This window comes from Coregonus clupeaformis, chromosome 3 (assembly GCF_020615455.1).
Source record: "Coregonus clupeaformis isolate EN_2021a chromosome 3, ASM2061545v1, whole genome shotgun sequence".
Taxonomy (NCBI): Eukaryota; Metazoa; Chordata; class Actinopteri; order Salmoniformes; family Salmonidae; genus Coregonus; species Coregonus clupeaformis.
Genome location: NC_059194.1, coordinates 28,503,547 through 28,522,199, shown reverse-complemented (window position 1 = coordinate 28,522,199; position 18,653 = coordinate 28,503,547). Strand labels below are relative to the sequence as shown.

Here is an 18,653-nt window from a genome sequence, read left to right as displayed (position 1 = left end):
AGAGGGAACTGGAAAGGAACATGCAAATAATGAATGGAAGCTCCCTAGTGAAGCCAAGCATTGCACCTCCACCCACCCGGCTGGCTAGGCGATGGGAGTCACCGTGCGCAAGAGACGGGCAGCTCTCTTTCGCTCTCAGCCTCATCTGCACGCTTCTCGCATAATCAATCACTACAGTTACCACCACGGTGCACAGGCCTTCAGACACATGCATGCACGCAAACACACACATGCACACCACTGTTCTCTTATTAGGCTACATGCTCTAACCTGCATTTGTCAGAGGTAGGCCTACAGATTAACAATGAAAGTGATAAGACAACCCATCTTCTGGGTTAAAACAACAACAGCCATCACATGATTTAGTTGACATCCTTATTAAAGGGCACAGGTAGAATGTTAGAAACGAAAACAACTTGATTGGATGGCAAATGGGCCTATACAGTGGGGGGGAAAAGTATTTAGTCAGCCACCAATTGTGCAAGTTCTCCCACTTAAAAAGATGAGAGAGGCCTGTAATTTTCATCATAGGTACACGTCAACTATGACAGACAAAATGAGGGAATAAAATCCAGAAAATCACATTGTAGGATTTTTAATGAATTTATTTGCAAATTATGGTGGAAAATAAGTATTTGGTCAATAACAAAAGTTTCTCAATACTTTGTTATATAACCTTTGTTGGCAATGACACAGGTCAAACGTTTTCTGTAAGTCTTCACAAGGTTTTCACACACTGTTGCTGGTATTTTGGCCCATTCCTCCATGCAGATCTCCTCTAGAGCAGTGATGTTTTGGGGCTGTCGCTGGGCAACACGGACTTTCAACTCCCTCCAAAGATTTTCTATGGGGTTGAGATCTGGAGACTGGCTAGGCCACTCCAGGACCTTGAAATGCTTCTTACGAAGCCACTCCTTCGTTGCCCGGGCGGTGTGTTTGGGATCATTGTCATGCTGAAAGACCCAGCCACGTTTCATCTTCAATGCCCTTGCTGATGGAAGGAGGTTTTCACTCAAAATCTTACGATACATGGCCCCATTCATTCTTTCCTTTACACGGATCAGTCGTCCTGGTCCCTTTGCAGAAAAACAGCCCCAAAGCATGATGTTTCCACCCCCATGCTTCACAGTAGGTATGGTGTTCTTTGGATGCAACTCAGCATTCTTTGTCCTCCAAACACGATGAGTTGAGTTTTTACCAAAAAGTTCTATTTTAGTTTCATCTGACCATATGACATTCTCCCAATCCTCTTCTGGATCATCCAAATGCACTATAGCAAACTTCAGATGGGCCTGGACATGTACTGGCTTAAGCAGGGGGACACGTCTGGCACTGCAGGATTTGAGTCCCTGGCGGCGTAGTGTGTTACTTATGGTAGGCTTTGTTACTTTGGTCCCAGCTCTCTGCAGGTCATTCACTAGGTCCCCCCGTGTGGTTCTGGGATTTTTGCTCACCGTTCTTGTGATCATTTTGACCCCACGGGGTGAGATCTTGCGTGGAGCCCCAGATCGAGGGAGATTATCAGTGGTCTTGTATGTCTTCCATTTCCTAATAATTGCTCCCACAGTTGATTTCTTCAAACCAAGCTGCTTACCTATTGCAGATTCAGTCTTCCCAGCCTGGTGCAGGTCTACAATTTTGTTTCTGGTGTCCTTTGACAGCTCTTTGGTCTTGGCCATAGTGGAGTTTGGAGTGTGACTGTTTGAGGTTGTGGACAGGTGTCTTTTATACTGATAACAAGTTCAAACAGGTGCCATTAATACAGGTAACGAGTGGAGGACAGAGGAGCCTCTTAAAGAAGAAGTTACAGGTCTGTGAGAGCCAGACATCTTGCTTGTTTGTAGGTGACCAAATACTTATTTTCCACCATAATTTGCAAATAAATAAATTAAAAATCCTACAATGTGATTTTCTGGATTATTTTTTCTCAATTTGTCTGTCATAGTTGATGTGTACCTATGATGAAAATTACAGGCCTCTCTCATCTTTTTAAGTGGGAGAACTTGCACAATTGGTGGCTGACTAAATACTTTTTTTCCCCACTGTATGACAGTGTCATAGGCTTTAAGGTTGCATTTAATCGTGATTAGACCGTCTTCCTGAGGGGGCATAGCCCCACATAAGGATTAAGAAAAGGCTCTAACTGCTGAAATTGATCCATTCAAGGCCAAAACACAAGCCCAACAGGGAAAGCCACGTAACAAGGACCTGTAAATACAAGGCTGAAGTTGCCCCTATCCACTGTTCTTCTAAGATCAGCGTTGCATTTGACTTCTTAATGGTTAAGATATGGATGGTTTAGGATTCGCTGGTTTTAGATCAGCAGTGAGTGCCAGGCTCCTACAGGAGCTATACCTCTGGTTCACAGTAGGTTCACTAATCGATGTATCATATGCATGTTCATGCTAACTAGTTTGTTTGCATGATCAGGCTGAACCTCCTGAACAAGCAGATTGTAGCGACCATGTCCTCTTTGACGCTCCAGAGGCGAGTTCAACAAGGATTCTGTTTGCAGCGAACATGTTGCCAGAGTAACAATTTCAGTTAAACGATTTGAATGAACATTCCAAAATGTTATGGTGAAACTTCAAACAGCTACTTTTTGTAAGGATTATTGTGGATTTTTAGCGACAATATTCAAACTGAAAATGACTTAGCTATTTCTACTAAAAATAGTCGACAGTTTACATGGCCACTTGATTATTTTTAGCAGAAGTTTAGACCCGAAACAGACACTTATGTTCGCCACACAATAGCTTCTCAGACTGTTAGCTAACCTAGTGAACGGTCGCGGCTAACACAAAACAAATAGAAAATGTTAGCTAACGTTAGCCAAAGTTTGCGAACTATTTCCGTTGTTGAATGCAGCTCAGGTGTAAGTGACAGGTATTGATGGTTATTTGATTGGTTGAATCAGATGTGTCAAGTGGTTGAGAAGTTGTCAAATGAAATAGGATCCTATGGAATTGAGGCCTACTCAAAAGTGAATGTTTACATTGAAAACAACTCTAACCAATGGACATATTCCATCTTCACTATTTTTACATTTCAGCACCATATAATCTCATGTAAGTGTATGACAGTCATGACACCATATAGTAAAAGGCCTACCTCTATCCACTCAGCTACACAAGTCATGTATGAAGTTCAACTAATTGAGGCATCCACAACAGTACACAAAAGGCAACATTAAGACCCTCATATACTCAGTGTTGAACTCTCTTAGTCCAATAAACTTCTTACCTCTCCAGAAGCTCTTCTGTGTTCAGGGAGCACTAGAGTATTCCCATTGCTGCCTGGGACTATAGTAGAACCTGTACTCATTCTGGGTCCAACTAACATGTACCGTTTGTCTCCGGATCTGTACTGGATGCTGTGGCACAGTGTCCCGTCGTAATTCGTATCTTGTAAATACTTGGAGGAATAGTCTGTGGGTTTGGAGCACTGCATTACAATCAACACGATGATACTGATGAGAAAAAGCGTTGAAACTGAACCCAAAGTAATTATCAAATAAAATGTAATGCTGTTCTCCTCCTCGTCTTTTACTGAGCTTTTAACATCAGAAGCTGCAAAAGCCTCTTTGGGATCCACGACGTTGATAATCACAGTAGCTGTTGCTGAAAGTGAAACGTTCCCATTGTCTTTTACCAGTATGACTAGTTTATGCTCAGCCTCGTCTGTCTCTGTGAATGACCGAAGTGTCCTTATCTGTCCTGTATAGCGGTCCAAAGCAAAGAGACTGTGGTCAGTAACTTCCTGCAGTGAAAATAATAACCAGCCGTTATATCCTATATCAGCGTCATAGGCTCTCACTTTAGTCACCAAATGGCCTGCATTCACATTGCGTGGAATCTCCTCCACACCAGCAGAACCGTTAGCGCTGACTGGATATAAGATCACTGGAGCGTTGTCGTTCTGATCCATTATGAATACGTTTACTGTGACGTTGCTGCTTAGTAACGGAGTACCAGAGTCTGTAGCTACAACTTGGAATTGGAATGCTTTGAGGGTTTCAAAGTCAAAGCTTTTTAGCGCCAAAATGTTTCCATTTTCTGAATTTATGTTGAGAAAAGATGCCCATTTATTCTCGTCTCCACCGTCTCTCAGAATATGATATGAAATAAGCGCGTTTTCATTTATGTCACGATCTGAGGCACTCACCGAAAATACTGAGCCTCCTGGCTCGTTATTTTCAGTGACATAGAAAGTATAGGGACTCTGTGAAAACTCTGGACTGTTATCATTCACATCTGAAATAACTACGCTAATAGTCTTTACAGATGACAAGGACGGCTGGCCTGCGTCTGTAGCAAATATTGTTAGATCATATTCAGATTGTTTCTCTCTATCCAGTGGGGACTTGGTCACTACAGAGTACATGTTATCTTGTAAAGACGGCATTAGTTTGAAAGGTATATCTTCCAATACAGAACATGTAACTTTCCCATTGAGACCAGAGTCCAAATCATTAACACTGATTAGTGCTACGGTCGTTCCGGGCCTGGAATCTTCGGGGATTTCCTTAGAAAATGACGTCACCTCTATCTCAGGTGCATTGTCGTTGAGGTCAACTATTTTTATTTTTACACTCTTGTCTGTTGTCAGGGGAACGGGTCCTTGATCTGATGCCTGTATATCAATAAGATAGCTATCTTTTTCCTCAAAGTCTATTTGTCCTTTCACAGTTATTTCACCCGTTATGGTGTCTAAATTAAAAAGTTTCCTTAACCTGCTATTGACATCATTGCCAAATGAATACATTATATCCCCGTTTAGACCACTGTCTAAATCGGTGGCATTTACCCGTATGACCATTTTTCCCAAAGGAGCGTTTTCAGTTAACCTTACAGTATATTCATTTTTAGTGAACACTGGGGTATTGTCATTAACATCCAATACATCAACAGATATTTCAAGTGTTCCAGATCTAGGAGGTTTTCCACCATCAATGGCAGTGAGGAGGAGTTTGTGGCTCCTTACCGCTTCTCTGTCTAGTGGCTTCTGTAAAACCAAAAACGGCATTTTGCCATCTTCACCTCGGTCTTTAACATCTAAACGGAAATGGTCATTATGACTAAGTTTATATTGTTGAACGGATAATGGACCTCCATCAGGGTCATGCGCAGCTTGTAGTTGAAATCGCGCCCCGGGTAACGCTGACTCAAATATCTCTAAACGTTTCTCTTTCTCTGGAAAGCTGGGAGAATGGTCGTTAACATCTAACACCTCCACCACGACATAATGGATCTCTAGCGGGTTCTCTAGAACGGTTTTCAGGTTGATAAAACACACGCTGCTCCGTTCGCACACCTCCTCTCTGTCTATTTTTCGGTTCACATACAAGATGCCGTCATTCTGGTTTACCTGGAAAAGGGGCTCGGTCGAGCCAGACACGATTCGAAATCCCCTATCCTTCAAGGTGCTCAGATCTATTCCCAAATCCTTAGCTACATTCCCCACAACAGTTCCTTCCTTAATCTCTTCAGAGATTGAGTATCTTATCTGAGCAGAAGCTCTACTCCAAAGGAGAACCAAAGCAACCATGAACGCGACCCACTGGCATCGCTCCTGCCATGCCCCGCATCCTCTTTGTTCCATGTTTTAAGGTTTAAAAAAATCCGGAGCACTTCCACTATGCCTCTAAGGGTAAGGTAATCTTATCCATTGCAGTTCCAAATATGATCACAGATCGTTGTCTTACAGCATGTTGGTGATGAAAGGTTTTAAATTATAATGTATCCTCGATGCTCACGGCTGTAGTCTGCTAGTGACGAAATACCAAACCAGCTCTAAAGGGCGGACTCAAAAGTATGGCCAATAGAGTTCTTTCATAAGCATTATTTTACTTGCGCACTGACACCATGCGTTTCCACCTCATGTTGCAGGATTGCGTAGGGTAATTATACCCTTTACCAACTATTACTACCCAGATACCGAGTGCTATTTCGAAACAAAAATTAGCAAGAAAAATACAACAACATTAAAAACCATTGTTCTGGTTAGGCGAAGATGGGACATACATGGGAAAGATATTTATGAGAAGTCAGGGTGTGTATGTTGACGTTTAGAAAATGCTGCTAATATAGCCTTAGTGAATCTACAAATGATCGTTAACCATTCCAGGAGAGTTTTGCCAAAACGAAGATGCAGAATGAACTCCGCAATGTTTCAGCACCATGGACAGCGGCACACCCAAGCGCAGTGTCTTTAGACGAGAAAAAACCGTAGGACAGCGCCCTCTGAGGTAACACGAATATTGCTAATACACCCATTAGGATAATAACACAAACAAGTGCATGTTCTGTTGTCACCTACAATAGTGGCAATTATCTTTGCCACTCCATAAGATATACTCATACATTCAACCCCTTAGGCACAGATCATGTAAGCATCAAGAATATCACTTAGAAAATACTGAGAACCAAATAGTTGCTACTCATGGCAATGTGGTCAAAATCTTACCTCTCCAGACGCAAGTCTACTGTGTTCGGGTAGCACTAGAGTATTTCCATTGCTGCCTGGGACAATAGTAGAACCTATACTCATTCTGGGTCCAACTAACATGTACCGTTTGTCTCCGGATCTGTACTGGATGCTGTGGCACAGTGTCCCGTCGTAATTCGTATCTTGTACATACTTGGACGAATAGTCTGTGGGTTTGGAGCACTGCATTACAATCAACACGATGATACTGATGAGAAAAAGCGTTGAAACTGACCCCAAAGTAATGATCAAATAAAATGTAATGCTGTTCTCCTCCTCGTCTTTTACTGAGCTTTTAACATCAGAAGCTGCAAAAGCCTCTTTGGGCTCCACGACGTTGATAATCACAGTAGCTGTTGCGGAGAGTGAAACGTTCCCATTGTCTTTTACCAGTATGACCAGTTTATGCTCAGCCTCGTCTGTCTCTGTGAATGACCGAAGTGTCCTTATCTGTCCTGTATAGCGGTCCAAAGCAAAGAGACTGTGGTCAGTAACTTCCTGCAGTGAAAATAATAACCAGCCGTTATATCCTATATCAGAGTCATAGGCTCTCACTTTAGTCACCAAATGGCCTGCCTTCACATTGCGCGAAATCTCTTCCACACCTTCAGCGGAACCGTTAGGGCTGACTGGATACAAGATCACTGGAGCGTTGTCGTTCTGATCCAGAATGAACACATTGACTGTGACGTTAGTGCTTTGTGATGGAGTTCCAGAGTCTGTAGCTACAATTTGAAATTGGAATGTTTTTAACCTTTCAAAGTCAAAGCTTTTTAGCGCCAAAATGTTCCCATTTCCCGAGTTTATGTTTAAAAAAGATGCCCATTTGTTCTCCTCGCCACTGTCTCTCGGAATATGATATGAAATAAGTGCGTTTTCATTTATGTCACGATCTGATGCCATCACTGAAAATACTGAGCCTCCTGGGTCGTTATTCTCAGTGACATAGAAAGTATAGGGACTCAGTGAAAACTCTGGACTGTTATCATTCACATCTGATACAACAACACTAATAGTCTTTACAGATGACAAGGAAGGCTGGCCTTCGTCTTTGGCAACTATTGTAAAATCATATTGAGATACTTTCTCTCTATCCAGTGGTGACTTGGTCACTACAGTGTACATGTTGTCCTGTAAAGAGGGCACTAGTTTAAAAGGGACGTCCTCACTTATAGAACAGATCACTTTCCCATTGAGACCAGAGTCTAAATCATTAACACTTATAAGGGCGACTGTGGTTCCGGATCTGGAATCTTCGGGGATTGACTTAGAAAACGATGTCACCTCTATTTCAGGTGCATTATCGTTGAGGTCAACAATTTTTATTTTTACGCTTTTGTAAGTTGTCAGAGGAACGGCTCCCCTGTCAGATGCCTGTATATCAATTTCATAGCGATCTTTTACCTCAAAGTCTATCAGTCCTTTCACAATTACTTCACCAGTATTAGTGTCAACATCAAATAGCTTACGTAACTTACTGTTTACATTATTACCAAAGGAGTAAATAACCTCACCGTTCAAACCATCATCTATATCTGTAGCGTTTACTTGTACAACTGTGGTGCCAATAGGGGAATTTTCATTCAGTATTACAGAGTATGACTCTTTGTTGAAAACTGGCATATTATCATTTACATCTAAAACGTCGACAATTATGTTTATAGTACCAGATCTAGGAGGTTTACCTCCATCAATAGCTGTGAGCAGAAATCTATGGGTCCTCTTAGATTCTTTATCTAGCGGTTTCTGTAGATTTAGAATAGGCATTTTACCATCTTCATCTCTGTCCATAACTTCTAAACGGAAATTATCATTGTGGCTGAGTTTATACTGTTGAACAGAATATATTCCACCGTCTGGGTCGCGCGCTGCTTGTAGTTGAAATCGCGCTCCCGGTAACGCAGACTCTGATATCTCTAACCGTTTCTCTTTCTCTGGAAAGCTGGGAGAATGGTCGTTAACATCTAACACCTCCACTGCGACATAATGGATCTCCAGCGGGTTCTCTAGAACAGTTTTCAGGTTGATTAAACACAGGCTGCTGTGTTCGCACATCTCCTCTCTGTCTATTTTTCGGTTCACATACAAGATGCCGTCATTCTGGTTTACCTGGAAAAGGGGCTCGGTCGAGCCAGACACGATTCGAAATCCCCTTTCCTTTAACGTGCTCAGATCTATTCCCAAATCCTTAGCTATATTCCCCACGACAGTTCCTTCCTTAAGCTCTTCAGAGATGGAGTATCTTATCTGAGCTGAAGTCCCGCTCCAAAAGAGAACCAAAGCAACCATCAAGAAGACCCATTGCCGTCGCTCCCACCATGCCACGCATCCTCTTTGTTCCATGTTTTCAAGATCAATAACAATAATCAACTGCACTTCCACTATTTTTCCATTGGTGACAGTTGTCTATCCATTAAATTCGGATATGGCCAAAGCACATTATACAATAGTGTTTTCAGAATATAAAATTGAAATGTTGTTCTCCCCACGAAGCTCACGACTGTATTCCTCCAGCGACTGAATAAGAAACTAAACAAGCAAGGGGGCGGACTCAAAAGCATGACGAGAATGATTTCAATCAGTAGCGTTTTTCTAGATGGGTACTGACACCATGCGATTCTACCTCACATTACACTATTCTTGAAGCTGACTAATGGAATCTTGAATCGATAAATAAACGTGACTGCAAAAGTTGTATAAAAAAAGTCTGAATACACGTAACAAATCATTATGTGTTCATGCGACCATAGAACATCATGTTGGCTACTCATGTATGCAACAAGGGTGCCTCAAGGAAAACAGAATGAAGAATAATCAAATAACCACTTAACGAGCATTTATATACCTATATGTTATCACGTTTTGGCAAACTTTCACCAGTCAAACAGCACGTTGAACTAAACATTGTTTCAGCACCACTGACATGGACAGCGACCAGTCCTGAGAGATCATGTTGCAGCCAACACATCGCTTAATCAAAAACAAAAAGGACTTCACACATTACCACATAACCCTTTTTGGTCGATTAAATATCAGCCTGAGAGGCTTTCAAAGAAAATGACATTTCGAAATGCAAGGTCATTTTCAATTTCTTACCTCTCCAGAAGCTCTTCTGTGTTCAGGTAGCACTAGAGTATTCCCATTGCTGCCCGGGACTATAGTAGAACCTGTACTCATTCTGGGTCCAACTAACATGTACCGTTTGTCTCCGGATCTGTACTGGATGCTGTGGCACAGTGTCCCGTCATAATTCACATCTTGTAAATACTTGGATGAATAGTCTGTGGGTTTGGAGCACTGCATTACAATCAACACGATGATACTGATGAGAAAAAGCGTTGAAACTGACCCCAAAGTAATGATCAAATAAAATGTAACGAAATTCTCGTCCTCGTCTTTTACTGAACTTGTAACATCAGAAGCTGCAAAAGCCTCTTTGGGCTCCACAACGTTGATAATAAGAGTAGCTGTTGCTGACAGTGAAACGTTCCCATTGTCTTTTACCAGTATGACCAGTTTATGCTCAGCCTCGTCTGTCTCTGTGAATGACCGAAGTGTCCTTATCTGTCCTGTATAGCGGTCCAAAGCAAAGAGACTGTGGTCAGTAACTTCCTGCAGTGAAAATAATAACCAGCCGTTATATCCTATATCAGCGTCATAGGCTCTCACTTTAGTCACCAAATGGCCTGCCTTCACATTGCGCGAAATCTCCTCCACACCTTCAGCGGAACCGTTCGTGCTGACTGGATACAAGATCACTGGAGCGTTGTCGTTCTGATCCAGAATGAACACGTTTACTGTGACGTTGCTGCTTAGTGGTGGAGTTCCAGAGTCTGTAGCTACAACTTTGAATTGGAACGTTTTTAAAGTTTCAAAGTCAAAGCTTTTTAGCGCCAATATGTTCCCATTTTCAGAATTAATATTAAGAAAAGATGCCCATTTGTTCTCCTCACCACTGTCTCTCAGAATATGATATGAAATAACTGCGTTTTCATTTATGTCACGATCTGACGCACTCACGGAAAATACTGAGCCTCCTGGGTCGTTATTCTCAGTGACATAGAAAGTATAGGGACTCTGTGAAAACTCTGGACTGTTATCATTCACATCTGATACAAAAACGCTGATAGTCTTTATAGATGACAAGGAAGGTTCCCCTGCGTCTTTGGCAACTATTGTTAAATCATATTCAGATTGTTTCTCTCTATCCAGTTGTGACTTGGTGATAACCGAATACATGTTATCTTGTAAAGATGGCATTAGTTTGAAAGGTAAATCTTCAAGTAGCAAACAAATAACTTTGCCATTGAGACCAGAGTCCAAATCATTGACACTGATTAGTGCAACTGTGGTTCCGGGTCTAGAATCCTCGGGTATTGCATTCGAAAAGGATGTCGCCTCAATCTCAGGCGCATTGTCGTTGACATCAACAATCTTTACTATGACGCTTTTGTCGGTTGTAAGGGGAGCAAGTCCTTGGTCTGATGCTTGTATATCAATCTCATATATATTATTTTCCTCATAATCTATCACACCTTTGACTGTTATTTCACCAGTAATCGAATCCAAAACAAAAAGCTCACGTACCTTTCTATCTACTTCATTGCCAAATGAATATCTAACTTCACCGTTTGCACCTTCATCTAAATCGGTTGCGTTTACCTGAATGACAGTTGCACCGACAGGAGCATTTTCACTAAGCCTTACAGAGTACACGTCTTTAGTAAAAATCGGGGAATTGTCATTAACATCCAATACCTCAATCTTTATTTCGCTTGTGCCAGACCGCACTGGTTTTCCTCCATCCATGGCTGCAAACAATAACATATGGTTCCTAGTAGCTTCCCTGTCTAACTGTTTCTGTAAAATTAAAAACGGCATTTTACGGTCTTCACCTCTATCTTTCACTTCTATACGAAAATGGTCATTGTGACTGAGTTTATATTGTTGAACGGAGAATTGGCCACTGTCTGGGTCGCGCGCTGCTTGTAGCTGAAATCGCGCTCCCGGTAATGCAGATTCTGAAATCTCTAACCGTTTCTCTTTCTCTGAAAAGCTGGGAGAATGGTCGTTAACATCTAACACCTCCACCGCAACATAATGGATCTCCAGCGGGTTCTCTAGAACGGTTTTCAGGTTGATTAAACACACGCTGCTCCGTTCGCACACCTCCTCTCGGTCTATTTTTCGGTTCACATACAAGATGCCTTCATTCTGGTTTACCTGGAAAAGGGGCTCGGTCGAGCCAGACACGATTCGAAATCCCCTATTCTTCAATGTGCTCAGCTCTATTCCCAAATCCTTAGCTATATTCCCCACGACAGTGCCTTCGCTAAGCTCTTCAGAGATGGAGTATCTTATCTGAGCAGATGCTCCGCTCCAAAAGAGAACCAAAGCAACCATGAAGGCGACCCACTGCCGTCGCTCCCACCATGCCCCGCGTCCTCTTTGTTCCATGTTTTCTAGATAAATAACAATAATCCACAGCACTTCCACTATTCCTTCATTTGTGACTGTTGTCTGTCCAATACATCCCGAATGTGATAAATACTCATTATTCAATAGTGGTTTAATAATGTCAATGTTAGATCTTATTTGCTTCAGGAAGGTGCATGACTGTATTCCTCCAGCGACTACATACAAGCTACCAAACCAGCAAAAGGGCGGACTCACAAGTATGACGAGAGGAACTCTACCAGGCGCGTTATTCTAGTTGGGTACTGACACCATGCGATTCCACCTCACATTACACTGTAATTCAAACTTTTTACGGGTGTTTGGACATATCCGAGAAAACGTTAGCCTAATGCATCACTTGTATGAATATAGAAAGTCAGGATACAGGTAATCTCATTCCCAGACACTTACGCCCAAATGCGTAATAGCCTGGGGACGAGGTTAGGCTACGCATCACAAACCATTATGGAAAATGCCTGTTTATGAAAACATAAAGCAACACTTACTCAAGTATGCAACGAGTGTCCCATTGGAAATAGTGTTGAGAAAGATTTATACAATGAAAGAGGCCAACCTTCGCCAGGCAAACAGCGCTTTGAACTTCACAGCTTTTCAGCACCACTGTCATTGACAGTGACCAGTCCTGAGAGCAGTGGATGTAAATGACCTGGCAAGCTACTTCCATGAACGAAGTTGAGGGATAATGTTACACATCCAATAACCCTCTGACTACTTAATAGGCCTACACTATGCAATTAAAATCAATGCAGTTTCCAAGCTCAGGAGCACTATCAGCAAATGGTCAGTTATTACAGAAACGTATTTAATTTCTTACCTCTCCAGAAGCTCTGCTCCTGTGTTCGGGTAGCACTAGAGTATTCCCATTGCTGCCCGGGACTATAGTAGAACCTGTACTCATTCTGGGTCCAACTAACATGTACCGTTTGTCTCCGGATCTGTACTGGATGCTGTGGCACAGTGTCCCGTCGTAATTCACATCTTGTAAATACTTGGATGAATAGTCTGTAGGTTTAGAGCACTGCATTACAATCAACACGATGATACTGATGAGAAAAAGCGCTGAAACTGACCCCAAAGTAATGATCAAATAAAATGTAACGAAATTATCTTCCTCATCTTTCACTGGGCTTTTAACATCAGAAGCTGCAAAAGCCTCTTTGGGCTCCACGACGTTGATAATCACAGTAGCTGTTGCTGAGAGTGAAATGTTCCCATTGTCTTTTACCAGTATGACCAGTTTATGCTCAGCCTCGTCTGTCTCTGTGAATGACCGAAGTGTCCTTATCTGTCCTGTATAGCGGTCCAAAGCAAAGAGACTGTGGTCAGTAACTTCCTGCAGTGAAAATAATAACCAGCCGTTATATCCTATATCAGCGTCATAGGCTCTCACTTTAGTCACCAAATGGCCTGCCTTCACATTGCGGTGAATCTCCTCCACACCTTCAGCGGAACCGTTCGTGCTGACTGGATACAAGATCACTGGAGCGTTGTCGTTCTGATCCAGAATGAACACGTTTACTGTGACGTTGCTGCTTTGTGAGGGAGTTCCAGAGTCTGTAGCTACAACTTGGAATTGGAACGTTTTTAAAGTTTCAAAGTCAAAGCTTTTTAGCGCCAATATGTTCCCATTTTCAGAATTAATATTAAGAAAAGATGCCCATTTGTTCCCCTCACCACCTTCTATCGGAATATGATATGAAATAAATGCGTTTTCATTTACGTCACGATCTGAGGCACTGACGGAAAATACTGAGGCGCCTGGGTAGTTATTTTCAGTGACATAGAAAGTATAGGGACTCAGTGAAAACTCTGGACTGTTATCATTCACATCCGATACAACAACGCTGATAGTCTTTACAGATGACAAGGAAGGCTGGCCTGAGTCTTTGGCAACTATTGTGACGTCATAATTACCCTTTTTCTCTCTATCTAGTGGTGACTTGGTGACTACAGCGTACATGTTGTCCTGTAAAGATGGCATTAGTTTGAAAGGGACGTCCTCACTTATAGAACAGATCACTTTGCCATTGAGACCAGAGTCTAAATCATTAACACTGATTAGTGCTACAGTGGTTCCGGATCTAGAATCCTCAGGGATTGCGTTAGAAAACGATGTTACCTCTATCTCAGGCGCATTGTCGTTGACGTCAACTATCTTTACTATTACACTTTTCTCTGTTGTCAGGGGAACGGGTCCTTGATCTGATGCCTGTATATCAATCAGATAGCTATCTTTTTCCTCAAAATTGATTGGTCCTTTAACAGTTATTTCACCCGTTATGGTGTCTAAATCAAAAAGTTTCCGCAGCTTGCTCTTCACGTCATTGCCAAATGAGTAAATTATGTCCCCGTTTAGACCACTATCTAAATCGGTGGCGTTTACCTGAATAACCGTTGTGCCTAAGGGAGCGTTTTCATTTAACATTACAGAGTACACATCTTTAGTGAACAAAGGCGTATTGTCATTAACATCCAATACATCTACAGTTATTTCAATAGTTCCAGATCTCGGTGGTTTTCCACCATCAATGGCAGTGAGGAGTAATTTATGGCTTCTTATAGCTTCTCTATCTAGTGGCTTCTGTAAAACCAAAAACGGCATTTTGCCATCTTCACCTCGGTCTCTCACCTCAACACGGAAATGGTCATTGTGACTAAGTTTATATTGTTGAACGGAGAATGGACCTCCATCAGGGTCATGCGCAGCTGGTAGCTGAAATCTCGCCCCCGGTAACACCGACTCTGAAATATCTAACCGTTTCTCTTTCTCTGGAAAGCTGGGAGAATGGTCGTTAACATCTAACACCTCCACCGCGACATAATGGATCTCCAGCGGGTTCTCTAGAACGGTTTTCAGGTTGATCAAACAAACGCTTCTCCGTTCGCACACCTCTTCTCGGTCTATTTTTCGGTTCACATACAAGATGCCGTCATTCTGGTTTACCTTGAAAAGGGGCTCGGTCGAGACAGACACGATTCGAAATCCCCTTTCCTTTAAGGTGCTCAGATCTATTCCCAAATCCTTAGCTACATTCCCCACGACAGTGCCTTCCTTAAGCTCTTCAGAGATGGAGTATCTTATCTGAGCAGAAGCCCCGCTCCAACAGAGAACCAAAGCAACCATGAAGGCGACCCACTGCCGTCGCTCCCACCATGCCCCGCATCCTCTTTGTTCCATGTTTTCAAGATAAATAGCAATAATCCACAGCACTTCCACTATTCCTCCATTGGTTACCCTTGTCTATCCAATATATTAGCCAAATACCAAAACTAATAAGCCAACACTAGTTTTATTCATATACATTTCAGATCCTATTCTGTCCACGATGCTGGACGACTGTATCCTTCAGCGACTGAATAAGCTACCAAACCAGCAAAGGGGAGGGTTCAAAACTATGACGAGAAGATATCTACCAGAAGTGTTACTCTAGATGGTTACTGACACCATGTGATTCTACATCAAATTACACTATCATTTAAAACTTTAAATTGTATTTGTCCTATATTGAATGCAATCTTGACTCAATACATACGAGAGAAAACGTTACTGCAAAAGTTGTAGGAATTATGGATACATATTAAATCAAATCATAATGTATTTACAATAACTAAATAATTACTCAAGAATGCAGCAAGTGTCCAAAGTATATACGATCGAGAAATATTTATAAAAATAAAGATGAAGGCTTTTGTATGATGCTTTAACTTTACGTGCGTTTTTGTCATCACTTTTTGGCAAATACTCATTGCACAACGTTTCAGCCCCACTGTCAAGGACAGCGACCAGCCAGAAGCGGCTGTAAATGAGATCAGGTGTGAGATAAAGTTACTGCAAACAACCCTCTGACTCAAAAACAACATTCTTGACACACTCACATAACCATTTTGGTCAATGAAATATTGGCCTGAACTGTTAATGTTAATGTCAATGGTCAATGCTGGGCACAATACGTTTGTGGAATATAGGATATTTTTCAACGTCTTACCTCTCCAGAAGCTCTCCTCCTGTGTTCAGGTAGCACTAGAGTATTCCCATTGCTGCCCGGGACTATAGTAGAACCTGTACTCATTCTGGGTCCAACTAACATGTACCTTTTGTCCCCGGATCTATACTGGATGCTGTGGCACAGTGTCCCGTCGTAATTCACGTCTTGTAAATACTTGGATGAATAGTCTGTGGGTTTGGAGCACTGCATTACAATCAACACGACGATACTGATGAGAAAAAGCGCTGAAACTGACCCCAAAGTAATGATCAAATAAAATGTAACGCTGTTCTCCTCCTCGTCTTTTACTGAGCTTTTAACATCAGAAGCTGCAAAAGCCTCTTTGGGCTCCACGACGTTGATAATCACAGTAGCTGTTGCTGAAAGTGAAACGTTCCCATTGTCTTTTACCAGTATGACCAGTTTATGCTCAGCCTCGTCTGTCTCTGTGAATGACCGAAGTGTCCTTATCTGTCCTGTATAGCGGTCCAAAGCAAAGAGACTGTGGTCAGTAACTTCCTGCAGTGAAAATAATAACCAGCCGTTATATCCTATATCAGCGTCATAGGCTCTCACTTTAGTCACCAAATGGCCTGCATTCACATTGCGGGGAATCTCCTCCAGACCTTCAGCTGAACCGTTAGCGCTGACTGGATACAAGATCACTGGAGCGTTGTCGTTCTGATCCAGAATGAACACATTCACTGTGACGTTAGTGCTTAGTGATGGAGTTCCAGAGTCTGTAGCTACAACTTGGAATTTGAAGTTTTTTAAAGTTTCAAAGTCAAAGCTTTTTAGCGCCAATATGTTCCCATTTTCTGAATTTATGTTTAGAAAAGATGTCCATTTGTTCTCCTCGCCACTGTCTCTCGGAATATGATATGAAATAAGCGCGTTTTCATTCATGTCACGGTCTGAGGCACTCACGGAAAATATTGAGGTGCCTGGGTCGTTATTCTCAGTGACATAGAAAGTATAGGGACTCAGTGAAAACTCTGGACTGTTATCATTCACATCTGATACAACAACGCGGATAGTCTTTATAGATGACAAGGACGGTTCCCCTGCGTCTTTGGCTACTATTGTTAGATCATAGTCAGACTGTTTTTCTCTATCTAGTGGTGACTTGGTGACTACAGAGTACATGTTGTCCTGTAAAGATGGCGTTAGAGTGAACGGGACGCCCTCACTTATAGAACACATAACTTTTCCATTGAGACCAGAGTCCAAGTCATTAACACTGATTAGTGCGACTGTGGTTCCGGGTCTAGAATCTTCGGGGATTGCGTTAGAAAATGATGTCACCTCTATCTCTGGTGCATTGTCGTTCAGGTCAACAATATTTACAATTACACTTTTGTCCGTTTTAAAAGGAGCAGGTCCCTTGTCAGATGCCTGTATATCAATGTCGTAGCTGTCTTCCATCTCAAAATCTATCCCTCCTTTTACAGTTATTTCACCGGTGTTGATATCCACATCGAAAAGCTCACGTAATTTCCTATTCACATTATTACCAAAGGAGTAAATTACCTCACCATTTGAACCTTCGTCTAAATCCGTAGCGTTTACCTGTACAACTTTTGTGCCAATAGGAGAATTTTCGTTCAGTTTTACAGTGTATGACTCTTCAGTGAAAACAGGCATATTATCATTTACATCTAAAACGTCTACAATTATTTCTATAGTCCCAGACCTTGGAGGTTTTCCGCCATCAATGGCCGTAAGTAGTAATCTATGGCTCCTTGTATTCTCTCTATCTAGCGGCTTCAGTAGATTCAAAACAGGAGTTTTCGCATCCTTGCCTCGGTCCTTAATTTCCAAACGAAAATGCTCATTATGACTGAGTTTATATTGTTGAACAGAGTATTGTCCGCTATCTGGGTCGAGTGCAGCTTGTAGCTGAAATCTCACGCCTGGTAACACGGACTCTGAAATCTCTAACCGTTTCTCTGTCTCGGGAAAGCTGGGAGAATGATCGTTAACATCTAACACCTCCACCGAGACATAATGGATCTCCAGCGGGTTCTCTAGAACGGTTTTCAGGTTGATCATACACACGCTGCTCCGTTCACACACATCCTCTCGGTCTATTTTTCGGTTCACATACAATATGCCGTTATTCTGGTTTACCTGGAAAAGGGGCTCGGTCGAGCCAGACACGATTCGGAATCCCCTATCCTTCAAGGTGCTCAGATCTATTCCCAAATCTTTAGCTATATTCCCAACGACAGTTCCTTCGCTAAGCTCTTCAGAGATGGAGTATCTTATCTGAGCAGACGCTCCACTCCAAAAGAGAACCAAAGCAACCATGAAGGCGACCCACTGCCGTCGCTCCAGCCATGCCCTACATCCTCTTTGTTCCATGTTTTCTAGATGAATAACAATAATCCACAAAATTCTGCTATTCCTCTATTGGTAAGACCTTTCTATCATTACATTCCGAATAGGATCACTGTTCATTATCCAATAATGCATTAAGAATGTCAGTTTGAGATATTATTCTCTCCTCGATGTTGCATGACTGCTCCTCGCAGAGCGATTGAATAAGCAACGAAACCAACAAGGGGGCGGACTGAAAAGCATGAAGTCAATTGTATCTGTAAGGAGCATTATTCTGGTTGGGTACTGACACCTTGCGATTCTACCTCACATTGCACTATCGTTCAAGTTTATTAATGTTTCTATTTCAATACTGAACGTTGT

At 42.1% G+C, this 18,653-nt stretch overlaps 1 protein-coding gene across 15 annotated transcripts in view; it reads right to left on the bottom strand.

Annotated features, from left to right (window-relative positions):
* LOC121543687 (protocadherin alpha-C2) overlaps positions 1-18,653 on the bottom strand; it is a 180,698-nt gene that overhangs the window by 122,685 nt on the left and 39,360 nt on the right. For 2 of the 15 annotated variants that reach the window (XM_041853825.2, XM_041853947.2), the window contains exon 1: positions 12,779-15,320. The exons of 9 other annotated variants lie outside the window; for them this stretch is intronic. In XM_041853825.2, coding sequence (XP_041709759.2) covers positions 12,779-15,142 — 2,364 coding nt within the window. In that variant the 5' untranslated portion in view covers positions 15,143-15,320. Of the gene's footprint in view, positions 1-6,465; positions 8,992-9,582; positions 12,101-12,778; positions 15,321-15,950; positions 18,469-18,653 lie in introns of those variants that run through there. 4 more of the 15 variants (XM_041853851.2, XM_041853969.2, XM_041853958.2 and 1 more) reach the window with 3 other exon arrangements.